Source organism: Coffea eugenioides, chromosome 8 (genome assembly GCF_003713205.1).
Source record: "Coffea eugenioides isolate CCC68of chromosome 8, Ceug_1.0, whole genome shotgun sequence".
Lineage (NCBI taxonomy): Eukaryota > Viridiplantae > Streptophyta > Magnoliopsida > Gentianales > Rubiaceae > Coffea > Coffea eugenioides.
In genome coordinates, this window is record NC_040042.1 from 36,091,355 (window position 1) to 36,106,149 (window position 14,795).

The 14,795-nt window shown below is 34.0% G+C and overlaps 1 protein-coding gene across 1 annotated transcript; it reads left to right on the forward strand.

The window, feature by feature from the left end:
- Positions 1-1,094: 1,094 nt before the first annotated feature.
- LOC113780653 (1-aminocyclopropane-1-carboxylate oxidase homolog) lies at positions 1,095-3,114 on the forward strand. The gene is made up of 3 exons (XM_027326434.1): positions 1,095-1,599; positions 2,130-2,410; positions 2,852-3,114. Exons 1-3 carry the CDS (start codon positions 1,095-1,097, stop codon positions 3,089-3,091), a joined length of 1,026 nt encoding a protein of 341 aa, XP_027182235.1. The 3' UTR covers positions 3,092-3,114.
- Positions 3,115-14,795: the final 11,681 nt, after the last annotated feature.

Consider the following 14,795-nt stretch of genomic DNA (forward strand, 5'->3'; position numbering starts at 1 on the left):
ATAACCCCCTTATTGTTTGGATTTAAGTGTCAAAATGACGGAAATGAGCATTTATAATGGAACTTTTGAAAATATCGAAATTACCCTTGTTTAAAAATTAAAATTGTTGAAGTGACCAAAATATATAAACATAATATACATGACGCAATAACCCCGTATGATTTTATGTTTTACTATATAATTGTCTTATGATTTAATGCTTTAGCATATAACCCCCTTATAATTTTTAAAATATACACATAACCCCCGGTCATTAATAAATAATTTTTAATTTTACATAGGGGTGTTTTTGACATTTTAAGTGACTCCATTTTGGATTGCAAATTCAGTTACTTTAACGCTTTAATCCAAACCATGAGGGGGTTATGTATAGCTTTTGAAACCATGGGGGAGTTATGTTAAAAAAACACTAAATCACGGGAGGGTAAAATATAATTTGCCTTATAATATCACATACCCCTTACGGTTACAAAAAACATTCACATAATTCCTTTGCAATTTTATATAAAGCGAAAAATGAACGAAAAGCATCTCCAATTAGAGCAATTGACCGAGACACGTTTCAAAAGTGCATGTCATGAAATTATAATAACTACTTAGCCTCCCAATAGTTTTATATAAATATCCACTTACCCTCCTTGTAGTTGTATAAATATCCATTTAACCTCCTTGTGGTTTAACATTTATCCACATAATCTCTCTACGGTTTTATGTGTAGTGGTCAGACATTTATTAAATTTAGTGTTTAGGTAAGGGTGTGTTAGTATTTCAACTAATGGCATTATCTTGACTATTTTCCATGAAATTTTTATTTAATATAAAATATTAAGGGGATTATATGGATATTTTGAAACATTTAGGGGTCATATGGTATCATGCAATAACACACAGGGTTATGACTGGTTAACCCTTCATTTTTTGGTGGTAGCGAGTTGACGAAATTGGACATGCCTTGCCAGGTTTCAACTTTGATAACTACTTGAATCTTTTGGAAAAGTTTGAGGCCTTTGAGAACTACTACTAGTTGTATGCAAGATAAACAAGTTAGTGCACCACAATTCCAAACAAAACCTACAACCTGAAGCGATTTTCAAATGGAGCCCCAGTTGAAACATGATCGCGCCAGGGAAATCAAAGAATTTCGTGAAACAAAAGCAGGGGTCAAAGGCCTAGTGGATTCCGGGATGGTAAGAATCCCAAGAATGTTCGTCCATGACGAAAAAGTACTAGCTGAATATCCCACCAATAACAATCTCCTGGTCCCTCTGATTGATCTGAAAGATCTTCAATATGGTGATCATCAGCGGAAAGAAATTGTTGATCAGATTCGTGGAGCATTGGAGACATGGGGATTTTTCCAATTGATCAATCATGGAATACCCATTAGTAAACTGGACAGGTTACTAGAATGTCAGAAACAGTTCCATGAACAGCCCACAGAGGTGAAGAGCGAACTTTATTCTCATGATCCAAAGCAAAGTGTGAAATTCTTCACCACTTCGTCTCTAGACGGCAATCAGCCAACCGACTGGCGTGATACGTTTTCATTCAGGTTTCCAGAAGATATATTGGACATCATGGTTTACCAACAATTTGCAGGTACTTCGGTTTTCTAATTTGTATGATTAATTTTGAGAATATGAATTTTCGCCGTACACTTAGTTAGGTCTAGATCTATTTATCAGTACTCATATTAAGACAGGGAAAAAAAATCCCAAGACTGTCATGAACTTTAAAGAAAATCCTACACAAGAGGTGTTTTTTTTTTTTTTTTTTTTGTATTTTCAAGGCCAGGGCTGTCGTTTATGCAAGCTTTGAATGCGAGCTCTCGGTGAATGGGTTTTTTCAAAATTTTCACCTTACATTTATCAAGTATGAGCTCCAATGAAAAAAAGTAGTACATGTTTGCCAGATGGGAGGATCCTTTGGTCCACAGCATGAAAACACTCTTTCTATAGAATGATTTTGAATTTCATCGTAGTCTTAAGAATTTCTCCTTAAACAGAGGGTCTAAAAGATGTAGATGTAATTAAAGACTTAAAATTAATCACTTTTTTTTTCTTTTTTTTTTTGGATATTTTGTGGCAGGGAAGCTGTTGTTAGCTATATGGAATGTTTATTGAAGCTAGAGGACACTCTCTCCGGTCTATTTTCTGAGGCTCTTGGTCTAAACAGAGACTATCTTTCAAGAAATGGGTGGTTGAAAGGTGGACGGTTTGCTTGTCACTATTACCCAACTTGCCCGGAGCCACACCTAACCCTGGGCGCCAGGCAGCATTCAGACCCGTCATTTCTCACAATACTCCTGCAGGACGACGTTGGTGGCCTCCAACTTCTTCATCAGAACCAGTGGGTGGACGTGCCTCCGACCAAAGGAGCTTTGGTTGTAAATGCTGGAGACTTCATGCAGGTGCAATTTCATTAATTTTAGCTAGTTTATCAAAAAGAACTTAGACCATGTCTGCCAGAGTCATCATTTGATTCCTTTTTTTAAAGGGAAAAAAATGCAGTTTATGCTTCGGGAATTGTGCTGGAATATGAAATTTGTCTCTATAAACTTATTTTTGCATTAGTTAACCCGTTGGATTATGGACTGCATCAACCCAAAAACAAAAAAGAAAGAAAAGAAAGATGGTTTAAATCAGTGCAATTTCATCATATTTTAGATAAGAAATATGGGGTAAATTAATGCAACTAATAATTCAAGAGGTAAATATTGGTTTGGCCCTTTTTAGTCTAACAGTTTTACCATGAATTCAGTTTGACGTCTGCTAGTATTTTTCCAACAAAAAGGGCTTGCAGATTTGTGTTTGTAGGAAATTTGTTTTTTCACTTTCACCATTTTTGGCAGCTGATTAGCAATGACAAATTCAAGAGCGTGAAGCACAGAGTACTAGCTAAATCAGATGTCCCGCGACTATCAGCTGGCTGTTTCTTTAATCGGAGTTCGAAACCCATTGGACCGTTGAAGGAACTTCTATCCGACACAAATCCCCCAATATATCGGGAAATTCATCTTTCTGAGTATTATACAGATTACACCTCAAAATGGACGCATGGTACGAGGCTTATTGATCGTTTTAGGATATGAATTTAGTTTCAATTATGAGGACGACAAAGGTCATTTGATGTTAAACAATTGCAAATGCAAATGCAAATTGGTACTTTTTGTGATTTATAAGCTGAACTAATGACATCATCGAAAATTATCTACATTTAGTTACTGTGATAATTGCATATCGATTTATTTGGGTTGCAATAAATTTCGAGTGATGTAAATAAATTAGGGTTGGAACACTTGTCTAAGGGGCACAAAATTGAGAGGGAAATGTCAAGTGTTAAATTTTTCGGAAAAGTTTTATTACATTTTAAAAATTGTATACGTGTAAGAGGTAATAAATGTGATGGCATACATTCGAATGATAAATTTATTTTAATTTAATTTGAAATATTGTTTAAATCCAAGATGATTGAGAAATGATTTTGGAGCATAAAAACTTAACTTTTTTTTAATTAAAAACCAGATTTTATTAACGGATTGCTGAAAATTGTCCAGCACGATTTAATTTATATCACTACCCTAATGGCAAGCTAAACATGCACTAAAAATTATAAATCTGTAATTTAGCAAATACGATAGAAATGAAAAATACAAGAAATTTTGAAATTGTCTTCACTCTACCTCCCCTTCCGTGCATGTTGTAATAGCCAAATCTGTTAATAAAAGGTTTTAAAACTCCAAGAATGATGATGAAATCAATCAAAATAGATCTAAGATCCAAAAAAATTTCAGACTTGAAAACTAGATATGAAATAAATTTAGATTTAATAACAAATAAGAAAAAGAAACACAAACCCTAGGAGAATAGAAAATTCTCACTAGGATTCCCTAGGAGAAATAGAAGCTCTCATTAAGAAAATTTAAAAGAGATTTTATTAGAAAAATAAAACAAAACGAAATTCATGGGAGAGAGTCCATGGTGTAGATTTTCTTCCCAAGAGGGAGGCCTTTGAGAAGAGGAGAGGTAGAGAGGCAAAGAAGATCTTAGTCTGACTCTTAGCATAAACAGTTAACTTAAGAGAAGTTTGTTAAGCATCAATCAGACATGTTGATTAGTAAAAATCTATTATTACACCCCAAATTCCAGTCCCTGGACCAGATATGTAACATGGCACGTCGTACTCGTGAGACCTTACTTGCACGATTACAAAAGCATCATGATTATAACGTACAAAAATTCACTAAAATTTAAAACTTATAAATATAGAAAAAAAAAATTACTCTTCACTCAATACATCTTGCTAAATATCTTACTCTATACTCCCAGAGTAGAAATATCTATCTATTTACCTCTCACTTATCTTCTTAACATCCATGACCTTGCTTTCTTAATCTGCAAAAGAAAAAAAAAATGAAGAAAATGTGAGTTGAGCGACGTACACTTAGTAGATAACACTTACTCTACTGCCGGATGACGTAGCTATATGCATACTATATATTTGCAAATTTGAATGCAATATCATGCATGCATGTATCAATTTGAAAAACATTTGGAGTATATACATATTTCATTGAGAAGTGAATGACATACACATAAGTGGCTCCCGTCCATTGTGGCACTTATTTCCGTAGGATCTAGGGGTGGCCTTACCGAACGTGATATAGAAACACAAAAATATGACATGATTATATTCATAGAAAATTCTCATAAATCACATAACATGTCAATCATGTCATCTCATTTCATAAAATATAGCTCATAAAGTATATGCAATAGTCAACTTTTGAGTACTCAGTTTAAAGTTTAACCCCTTCTAGATGGTTGATAGATCAAACATATTCCTTGATCTTCACTTGATCTACCCTACATAGGTCATAAGTCGGCACATGGCTATAATTGACTATCCATAATCGATCGAGCATTTTATATGGTCTTCACTTGATCGTCATAAAACAGCAATACTATCGCCCCTATCGTCTATTTCATGACCGTTCAGAATTTTTCATAACACAAACTCATTTCATGCATCGTGTGCGTATTTTTCATTTCATAAAAATCCACTCAATTAATATTTCATAGTATAGCAAGGCACTTCAAATAAACATGCACGATCCATTTTACATATCAAAAAGTAAGACTTTCACTTGAAAACACTCATATTTAACATTTAAAAAAATCACAAATGGGTAAGCAGCACCTACTTCAATCTACTCACTTAAGGATGTTTTTATCGCGCCTGAATTTGGCTTTAGGAACAACTGTCAATAACAAGAATTCCATAATTAGTTAACTTATCCTAATTTGTTGAAAACAAGTTTAATCAAATGTTTGCCAAGTAAACCACTTGTTACTGGGCCTATTATTATTTGAGTCCAATGAAGCAATGGTAATTAGACTAAGGCCTAAGTTTTCTTTTAGCCCAAAACCAGTTTCAGTTACAGCTAACCATTTGTTCACAGCACCTTCTGGCCCAATTCTTCTCAGACACCCAAATTCAATTAAGTTTGGTCCCCCACTTTATTTATTTTAATTTGACCCGATGGACTTGTAACAACACGGCCCGTTTTGTAAAAATGGATCATCTTGTTCCAAATTTTCCAATTCACACTCTAACTATCAAACCCTAAACACCAACCACCTTCATCAAACATCATCACCTCCATCACCCTACCATTCTCATGCTTTCACAGCTATGGCCCTCAGCTGTAATTTAGCCTAAAAAAAGTCTTAGACCAGAATATTTGTTTAATTTCTTCTATAAATTCATCAATAATAAATTCCCCAACTCTTTACATAATTAACCAAAGAAAATTTCCTACTCCAACATAAATTTTCAATAATTCAAAAAAAAAGGAGACATTTGCTTGTATGATTTATGTAAATATACTATAAGAAGGAAATTCCTACAAATCTTAAGGAAAAATTATTATCTATAAGATATTTACTTGTTTGGAGGCTTGGAGTTGTTTTCTTTTCTATTAATATCGAACTTCCTACAAAAGGGTTGCTCTTTCTCACATTTATTCTAGTTTTTGATAGAAAAAGAAGTGGAATTGCCGGTGATTAGGCTAGTTGTCAAGTGTAGTAGTCATATCTTAGGTTGCAAGTTACCAATGGAACTCTCATCTTTGTCAGCTCGCCAATATGAATTAGCCACCCACTAATGTAGGCATCACTACTACACTAGTGTGGAGTTAATTAGTTAAGAATAAAAATATTTATAGTTCTATTTATTTATTTTGTTTATTTAAAATTGTATTAGACACTTGAGTAATAATAATAATAATAATATTTGGATGAAAAATATGGGATTTCACATAGACACCATTATTACAATATTGTGGAGTTAGTAAGTCAAGAATAAAATTCTTGATAGTCCTATTTATTTATTTTGTCTATTTAAAATTATATTAGACGATTGAATAATAATAATAATAATAATAATAATAATTGGATGAAAAATACGAGGCTTCACATCTACAGATAAAAAGCTACTTGATTTTAAAAGTCTATGCGGATTTTAGAATGTAAAAATAATTGGAAATCTGTTTTGGATTTCCCAATCACACAATCGGTTTTTCTTATTTAAAAATCATTTAAAAGTCTCATAAACATAAGGAAACCATTTTGGACCATTTTAAAAAATATTTTGAATCAACACGCGGTAAGCGTAACTTTACAAAATTAAGAAATATTCAAAGATGAGAATTGGTTGAATAGAGTTCAGCATGAGTAGTCATTTTTGAAGTTTAGAAGCACAAGTAATTTTACGTAACAAATCAATTTGGTTTAATCAATGATTCCTTGGACCGTTGACCATCACTAAGGTCATCAAGTGTTTTTGTGGGGTAGAAAGTCAAGATTCAATCCATATCTCCTATCACTTGTCACTAATACGTGATCTTACCAAATTCAAACGGGTGTATAGTGTGCTCTATCACTTCTTCTATACTAATACATGATTTCGTCAAATCCAAACAAGTATATGGTGCATCTTTCTAGTCCAATGATAGCTTAGTTCCTATCGGTTTTCTTTGATCCAATTGAACTTTCTCTAAGATAGATTAACATAAAATTAGAAGCATTATAAGAAAGTGCCGATTGGAAAAAAAAAAAAAACTGTCACTTCGTCTATACAAAGCCTCCTCCCCCTCCCCCAACAAAAGAAAAGGGAAAAAATATAAACGCAATCTGCTAAACATTGATCGAATTCATTTTAACAATGTGTATCGTAACAAAAATTGGTTGATTGAGTTAAGCTTATATAAATTTGAGTTTATTTCATCTTCGGTGGTTGAAACAAACCTAAATACAATCTACCAAACATTGAACAATTTAATTAGTAGTAATGTGTACCATATTAAAATTTGGTTGACTGGCTTAAGTTACATAGGATTTGGGTTTATTTCTTCTTGGTGATTTCTTCGGTTAACAACTTCAAGATTTTCACTATAACTTTTAAAATCTGAAAAAGATTTTGCCTCCACCATTGTAGCTTTCGGCCGAATTTTGATCCCTCAATCGCACTGTACTTGCAAGTACCCAAGTTTTGTGTTACAAATAGGAAAATCTTTATTTGATATTGACCATCAATTAATCTTCGAGAGACATGAATTGAAATTTGGGCAAAGATTTCGCCTAAATCCAACAGCTAGTAACCCTCTTATGCCCACTAGTTGGGTCTGTATACCCACTAGCCCCCTACCACAGCCTCCTTAATTAGGCTCCCCCTCCCCCCTAGATTAGGATAGAATAGGTTATACAAATATATCGTTGCTGACAAAAAAAAAAAAAAGAGTAACCCGCTTATGCAAACCGGGCAGTCTAGGCCAATTTTTTCGGGAATCCAATTTTCATTAGTGGACAAGACCCTCTTTTTTCTACTATATGTGCACCTTTTAAGTCCGTCTCGACGAAGTCACCTAAGAAAATTCTACGAATGTGGAAGCAAGAAAATTCTACCAAGACTGATTCAAATTGAGAGCTATGAAAACATGAAATTAAAGTTAATCCGTGTTGCTTCTCCTTTAATATTGGTATTCAAATTGAGCAATGAAAATTAAAGCAAGCACGTATAAGATCTGTAGTATTCATTCTTTAAATCTGTTCTTTAATATTTGTGTATGTTTGATGATGTAACTTCTGTCATTAATGTAAATTTTAATGAAATTATGATGTTTTATTAAAGAAAAATCAGCGTTCACATCTCTTTACATTGAAGCTCACCACTTTGACTATTATTCAAGGAATCATATTAAATTAGCAATTTAAAAATCATGATAAACAAACTCACTATAGCCCGCAGTCCATTATGACCAATTTTGCAGACATCAGGAATTTGACTATTTTCCCAATGAGATATTGATTAGGTAGTGGAAATGTTTAGACATCCGGCATTCTTGTTTGATTTCACACCCTAAGGATCGAGGAGATCAGGAGTTATAAAAATGATATTCACCAAACATTCAACGTTGAGATTACTATCAGGTGTTTACTAGAAGACTCTAGACTTGAAGAGGCTAAATTATTTATAATGATAATAGTGTACTATTTTTTTACTATCTGGTTTACATTTAAGATGATGATAATAATAAATACATTATTTATAATAGTTATGTAAAAAAAAGGCTAAAATAAAAAAATAGAGTACTATTTTAGTGTCAAATTTATTCCGTAATATTGTATTTATATATCTTTTCTTCAACCTTAAAGTATGTTAAAAAAATGAAAAAAGATAACAGAAACACATAAAGAAAAACCAAAAGCACACCAAGCATAACATTTAAGAATCTCTGTGAGCGACTTATGGTCCCGAAAATATGTCCTGACTTGTGGTGATAATTCGCGTCGAATTCATTCAAACTTTCTTTCGTATGAAAAAAAAAATATATCAAGTATAACATTATTACTCCTTCCTCTCACACTCTCCCCCATCGTGCCACTTCCCTTACCCCACAACCTCCCTCTTATTGACAACCTCATCTACTCTTTACCACTCCCTTCCTCACATTCTTAGTCCAACAAAAAATATGGAAAGTATACCAAGAAATTTGCAAAGTTTTCCATTAAACAGAAATTTTGCTTGGCACCTAATTTTAACTCTAGCTGTATCACTGGTCATAGTTGAAAAATGTTCGTTGGGCATTGGGAAGGAAAAAAGGCGTTTATGATTAAATTGAAATGAATAAACTGGTGTAAATTTGTTGCGCATGCATCTAGACCATGAATTGTACCATAAGGTATTTTGAGGCACAAAATATATCGATTAGATAGATTAAAGAAAATTAGGATCTCAGATTTGGAAGGTAAGGGTTAGAAAAATAGAAAGAATGGAGCCGATAAAAATTGAGTTTGAAGTGAACTTCCTTTTTTAATCCAAGATGATTGAGGAATGAATTTGGGCACAAAAGTTAACATAAAAGAGGTTTTTAAATCACATGCTAATTGGATAAGTTGGCTGAGAAAAATCTACAGAATAAAAAGCCACCAAATTAAAAAAAGATCTAGGAGCCATAATTTTAGGAAGCAAAAATGGTGAGAAATCTCTTTCGAATTCTTGAATCAAATAATTGATTTTTCTTACTTGGTAATTATTTAAAAGCTCCAAAACCTTTAGAAAACCATTATGGATAGCCCCAAATCATAGAAAATTATTTTGATTCAACACATGGAAAATAAAAATTTTCATCATTAACAATTATTTAGACATGAAAATAGGTTGAGCAGAGTTCACTCATAAATTAGCCAATCTCCAGACTGTAAAGTTTCAAGAATCATTCCTTGATTCCGCTGCTAAAACAAAAACTTGTCTTCCACGTGTGAACTCCACCATGTCTTTACAAAGTTACAAGATCCAAAAACAAAACCTAAATGGAATTTGCCAAACAATCAATAAATTCATATTATTTCTTGTATATTCACTTGTTTGTTACTTCTGCAGTGGATTTTCCTGTTCACAACTTAGAGATCTTCCCTACAACTTTTCAAAATCTGAAAAGGATTTTCCATCCATCAACCGTACCCTTTTTCCTAATTATTACCCTTCGTTCGCACTGTACTTGCTTGTATACAAGTTTGTTGTATAAATACGAAATTGTTTGCTTGATATTGACCATCGCATCATCAATTCCTCCCCCGGGGGCTCCACCAGAAGAAGAAGATCATCAATAAATCTTTGAAAAACTTGAGCCTACGATTTTGCTTAATCCAAAAAAATTAGTGAGAAGTGTCTTCCAATTTTTCCTCAACCCAATTAGTGAAGAAGACTCCCCTCACCCCACCCCCCACCTCCCCAAAAAAAATACTAAACGTGCGGGAAAGGGCCAGCGCTGTTGGAATTTGGTATGATTTTCGGTCCGATTATTGCATTTTTTCACATTATTTCATCTACAATTGCATTTTGTATTCAGAATAGAAGTGATGTACATGAATAAAATATTTGATATATATTTAATACAATATTATGATATATTTGTACATAAAAAAATTAAACATGTATAATGATTGAACGAAACCACACAAAATATAATTGTACTAAGTTCTTGTCCCCAAACGTGCACCTTGAAGTCACTTAAAGAAAATTCTGCTAATATGAGAGAATAAAAAGATGAGAATAGTGGATTCATTCAAATTGCGCAATTAAGGATTAAACTAAAATTAATCCATTAATTAATTCTAACTTTAACTGGACGTCAGTATTCATCCATCCAGTAGACCTTAGTATTCATCCAACCATTTGTGATTATTTATTTTGTGACTAAGTTGTTATCGTAAGCATTCACATCCATTCACACTGAATCTCCAGTTCTCTATCAATAAAATTTCATATTTTGCTTTAAAAAAAAAAACTCATTGTAGCTTGCACTCCATTGAAGACCCAAAACTAAGGATGCATTTGATAAAACTGAAATTTAAAATTTGACTCTGTTAAATTATTAAATTGTGAAGCATTGAAATTCTAATATTTGAACATATTCTACATTAAGTGATTAGTGAACAGTTTATCACTTATTTTTTTGAGCAAATTTTGCTTAGACAATTTAGAGCCACTTAATTAATTAAGATATTCAATATTTGGTTATTAAATACGTCTAAATATATTAAAATCTGAATCCACTAAATTTAAGTGCTGAATTGAATTATCAACATGATACATGTTGGATTTCGCACGTCAGGCATTTGATCAATTTCTCAAAAGCACATTGATCTAGTAGAGAAAAGTTAGAGGCTTTAGGAGTAAAACATGCGAAGTTTCAAGAGCCTCAGTAAATTTCGGCATACCATTTGTCCTACTATTTCTTGGTTCCATTTCACACCATAGTTGTTTTAGTATTACAAACTAGTCCTGGTCATTTTCTGACTATTTCTTGGTTTCATTTCACACCATAGTTGTTTTAGTATTACAAAAAGGGTCCATATGCTGGTCATTTTCTGAACATTGCTGAGGAAGAATGCTTAAATAATTGGCTTATTCATTTTTACTTCTAAATTTTTCAAAACTTTCATTTTTGTCCATAATTTTATCCCTTATTTTTGGTATATTACTCTTACCAATCTACTTAGACTGTCTAATTAGTCATTCTTTTTTAGATTATCTCCAATAATTATTTTATTTCTCTATTGCAATTTATTTTGTTTGCAACTTATTATAGGCCAAAGCGTGTCCATGTCACCACAGATTTTAGACAAGTTCTTTATTACTCTACGTTTATACTTTCCTATTATTTCGTGTTGCTACTATTTTTTTTGTTCTTTCATTTAAAATTTGTTACTTTCCTTTAATCTATAGGTTCTAAATTACTTTGTCTATTTTTTCTTTTTTTTTATTATCCATCCCTATACAAAATTTAAGATATCCATTCCAACTCTAACAAACTATGTTCGTTTTGTTTTCCTTAGAATCAGTCAATTACAAGTCAATACATTCTAATCATTTCATGCAGTTTCCAATTCACAAGATTAAAGGAAAATTCATTTTTTTCCTTTTATAGATTTTCACTTACTAACTTATTTGTTCTTTATCTTTTGTGAAAGTAATCACATATTAGTAAATTCTCAAATATATATATATATATATATATATTCATTCTTGAATCATATGTTTCCTTACCACCATTGACTAGAGTGAGTAAAAAATTGAATCACGGGTAAGATTCACCGGAAACTAATAATTGATTTGTTCCTGAATTGATTATTTTCATTCTGCTGAGCTTCATTGTTTGTCTTCTATGTGGTATCTTGAATATTTCAAAAATAGTTATTTAGTTATTTCATTTTTTAAAAAAAAATTTACCATAAAAAAGAAGATACCTGTGCAAATATGCATGGGTGAATAACTAGTCTACAATTACTTACGGACAAGTTGTTTTAGCATGCGGGTGACATCTTTTCACACTGATGCCCGTCACATTGACAAGGAGTAAAGATGTCATATAATATAATCCTCCATGGCCCATCTGCTAATTAACAATATGAAAAGATTATGATAAACAAATTCACCATAGCCCGCAGTCCAATGAAGACCTGAAACCAAAATATGAACAATTTTGCTCTCCAGGCATTTGATCCTTTTTTTTCCCAATGAGACGTTGAGAAAAATTTGAGATTTCCGGGTAAAACATCCTAGTATGGCTTTTGTCCCGCTATTTCTTGGTTTGATTCCACACTGAAGTTGTTTTACTTCTACAAACATAGCATACTCCACTTGCTGGCCATTGTCTGAACATTACTGAGAAAGAATAGTTAAACGATCAACCTTTTTCTTCTTCCTCTTCCTCTTCTTCTTCTTCTTCCATGTTATCCAAGATGAACATTTTACCCAGCAATCATGAAGAGATAGAACGGGAAAAATACACGGAAATATGGACGTATCTCAGCGTCGAAGTGTATCCTAGTGATCCAGGGAAGTATGAAGATATCAACGATTGGACTCGTCATATAACAGATGCTTTTGGCGTGTTCAATCTGATGATGGTTCTTCTGATGGGCGTCGTGGATCGCACCTCGAACTGGCAGGTCAAAGATGAAGACTTTCAAGTTTTCTTGAAGTCTCTAAGGACAGCGCTTCGAAGAGTAGCTGAGGATTTCCAACCAAATCCAGATACCTACCTGATTGAAGTTTCAGAAGAAGTTGTGCTCTCCAGCCTGGTGAAATTGAAGTTGATAAAGAAAGATATGAAACAAGTCTATTCTATTATTTCCAAGGTTTCAAGATCTGGAGTTACCTCATCTGAGAGCACTGAAGTAATTATTCCATTCATTGACATGCTCTTAAACATTATAGAGGATATTTTAAGCTCCAGGCTTGGCTTGGAAGAAAGGAAACGAAAAAAGAAGTCTGTTGTAGTCCAAAAGCTAAGAAGGAAAATAGAAGTTTATTTGATTGCTGCCTTGAGGAAAAAAATCGAAGCCCTTGAAGAGGAGCTCAGATTTTTGCGATATTTCCTCTGGGTAATATCAATTAAGTTGGAGAAAACGGAGCATTTCCAATGTCGACCGGAAGAGAAATTGAAAAAGAGAAATAAAGGGATTTTTATGATGTTGTGGACGGACAGCAAAATCTTTTGGGCTGTCGTCTGCAACGTTCACGAAGAACTATTGGCTCCTATGGTGCATCGATTGGAGGCGCAATATCTATGGAAGCAGCATCAAGTCCTACGTCCTCCTCCTCAACCGACTCTGCAGTCGTACTGCTATCATAATCGTTCTGAGAACAATACGTGACAAAATCTCCTGACTGACCGCATCCAGTAGTAGATACAGGTTGGATCGACGTAGGTACGGTCATAGGCTGCCCGAGAATGTAATAATCGGGAAGGTCTAAAATAGGAGACGTACCACCCGCTCCGCTAAGAAAGGTGAATATTGGATATAGTTCAGAAGCAGAAGATAAGGCTGCTGCAGTGGCAGCGTATCCAATTGGAGGCTCGTGTGATGAGGATGGAAATTGTCCACCAAATACAGGAAAATATGGAGAGGGCGTGGGATGTGTACCAAAAGGTGGAAACTGTGGCAAAGGCGTGGCATCTAGATCAATATGCGGTGGGTACGGGAATGATGTGACCTGAGGGCTAATGGCCGATATATTCTATCTAGGTGGCATAGCATCGGTATCTGCCATCGTCAAAGGCACAGATGTGGTGAATTGATGGTCCACCGTTTGGTTGTGTCGAGACTGAGTGCCCACCTCGGTGTTTTGAATACTCATCTCCCCGATGACTTCGTCTTGCAAGCCATGCCTGTGCCGTTGACTTCTGTTAGGTGATGGTCCACCTTGTGTAGGGACATGTCGCACGCGATTTTGGATAGAAATTCCTTATGACATGGGAGGATTATGATCGAAAGAATCAAATCACCAACAACCATGCGATCAAAGCGCTGGAGGTATTGCATTGATCCATATGCCCCATCAACAATGGTTGCAAGGCGTGGATGAAATCGACCTTCAGTGTCATCAAGTTCAAGTGCGTCATGCGATTGCCAGTCAATGCACTGCATAGTACCCATCCGACATATACAAAAAGGAGAAACCATTACCAATCACTGTCCAATAGTAAATTAATTAAATTTTGAGATAGTAGTAACTTACTAAATACTCAAACTGGCCAGAAACTCCATGCAACATTTGTTCAAACTGTGCATGCTGCTAGATAGGAGGCGTAATGTACAGAATGGTGTGATTGTAATACCACTCGAGATACTTATTCGAAGTCCTGAACGTGGTTGTGGGCACACCAGGTACCTCTACATTTGCACGTGCATTCTAGTATCCTATCCAACCACTATGAAAATCAG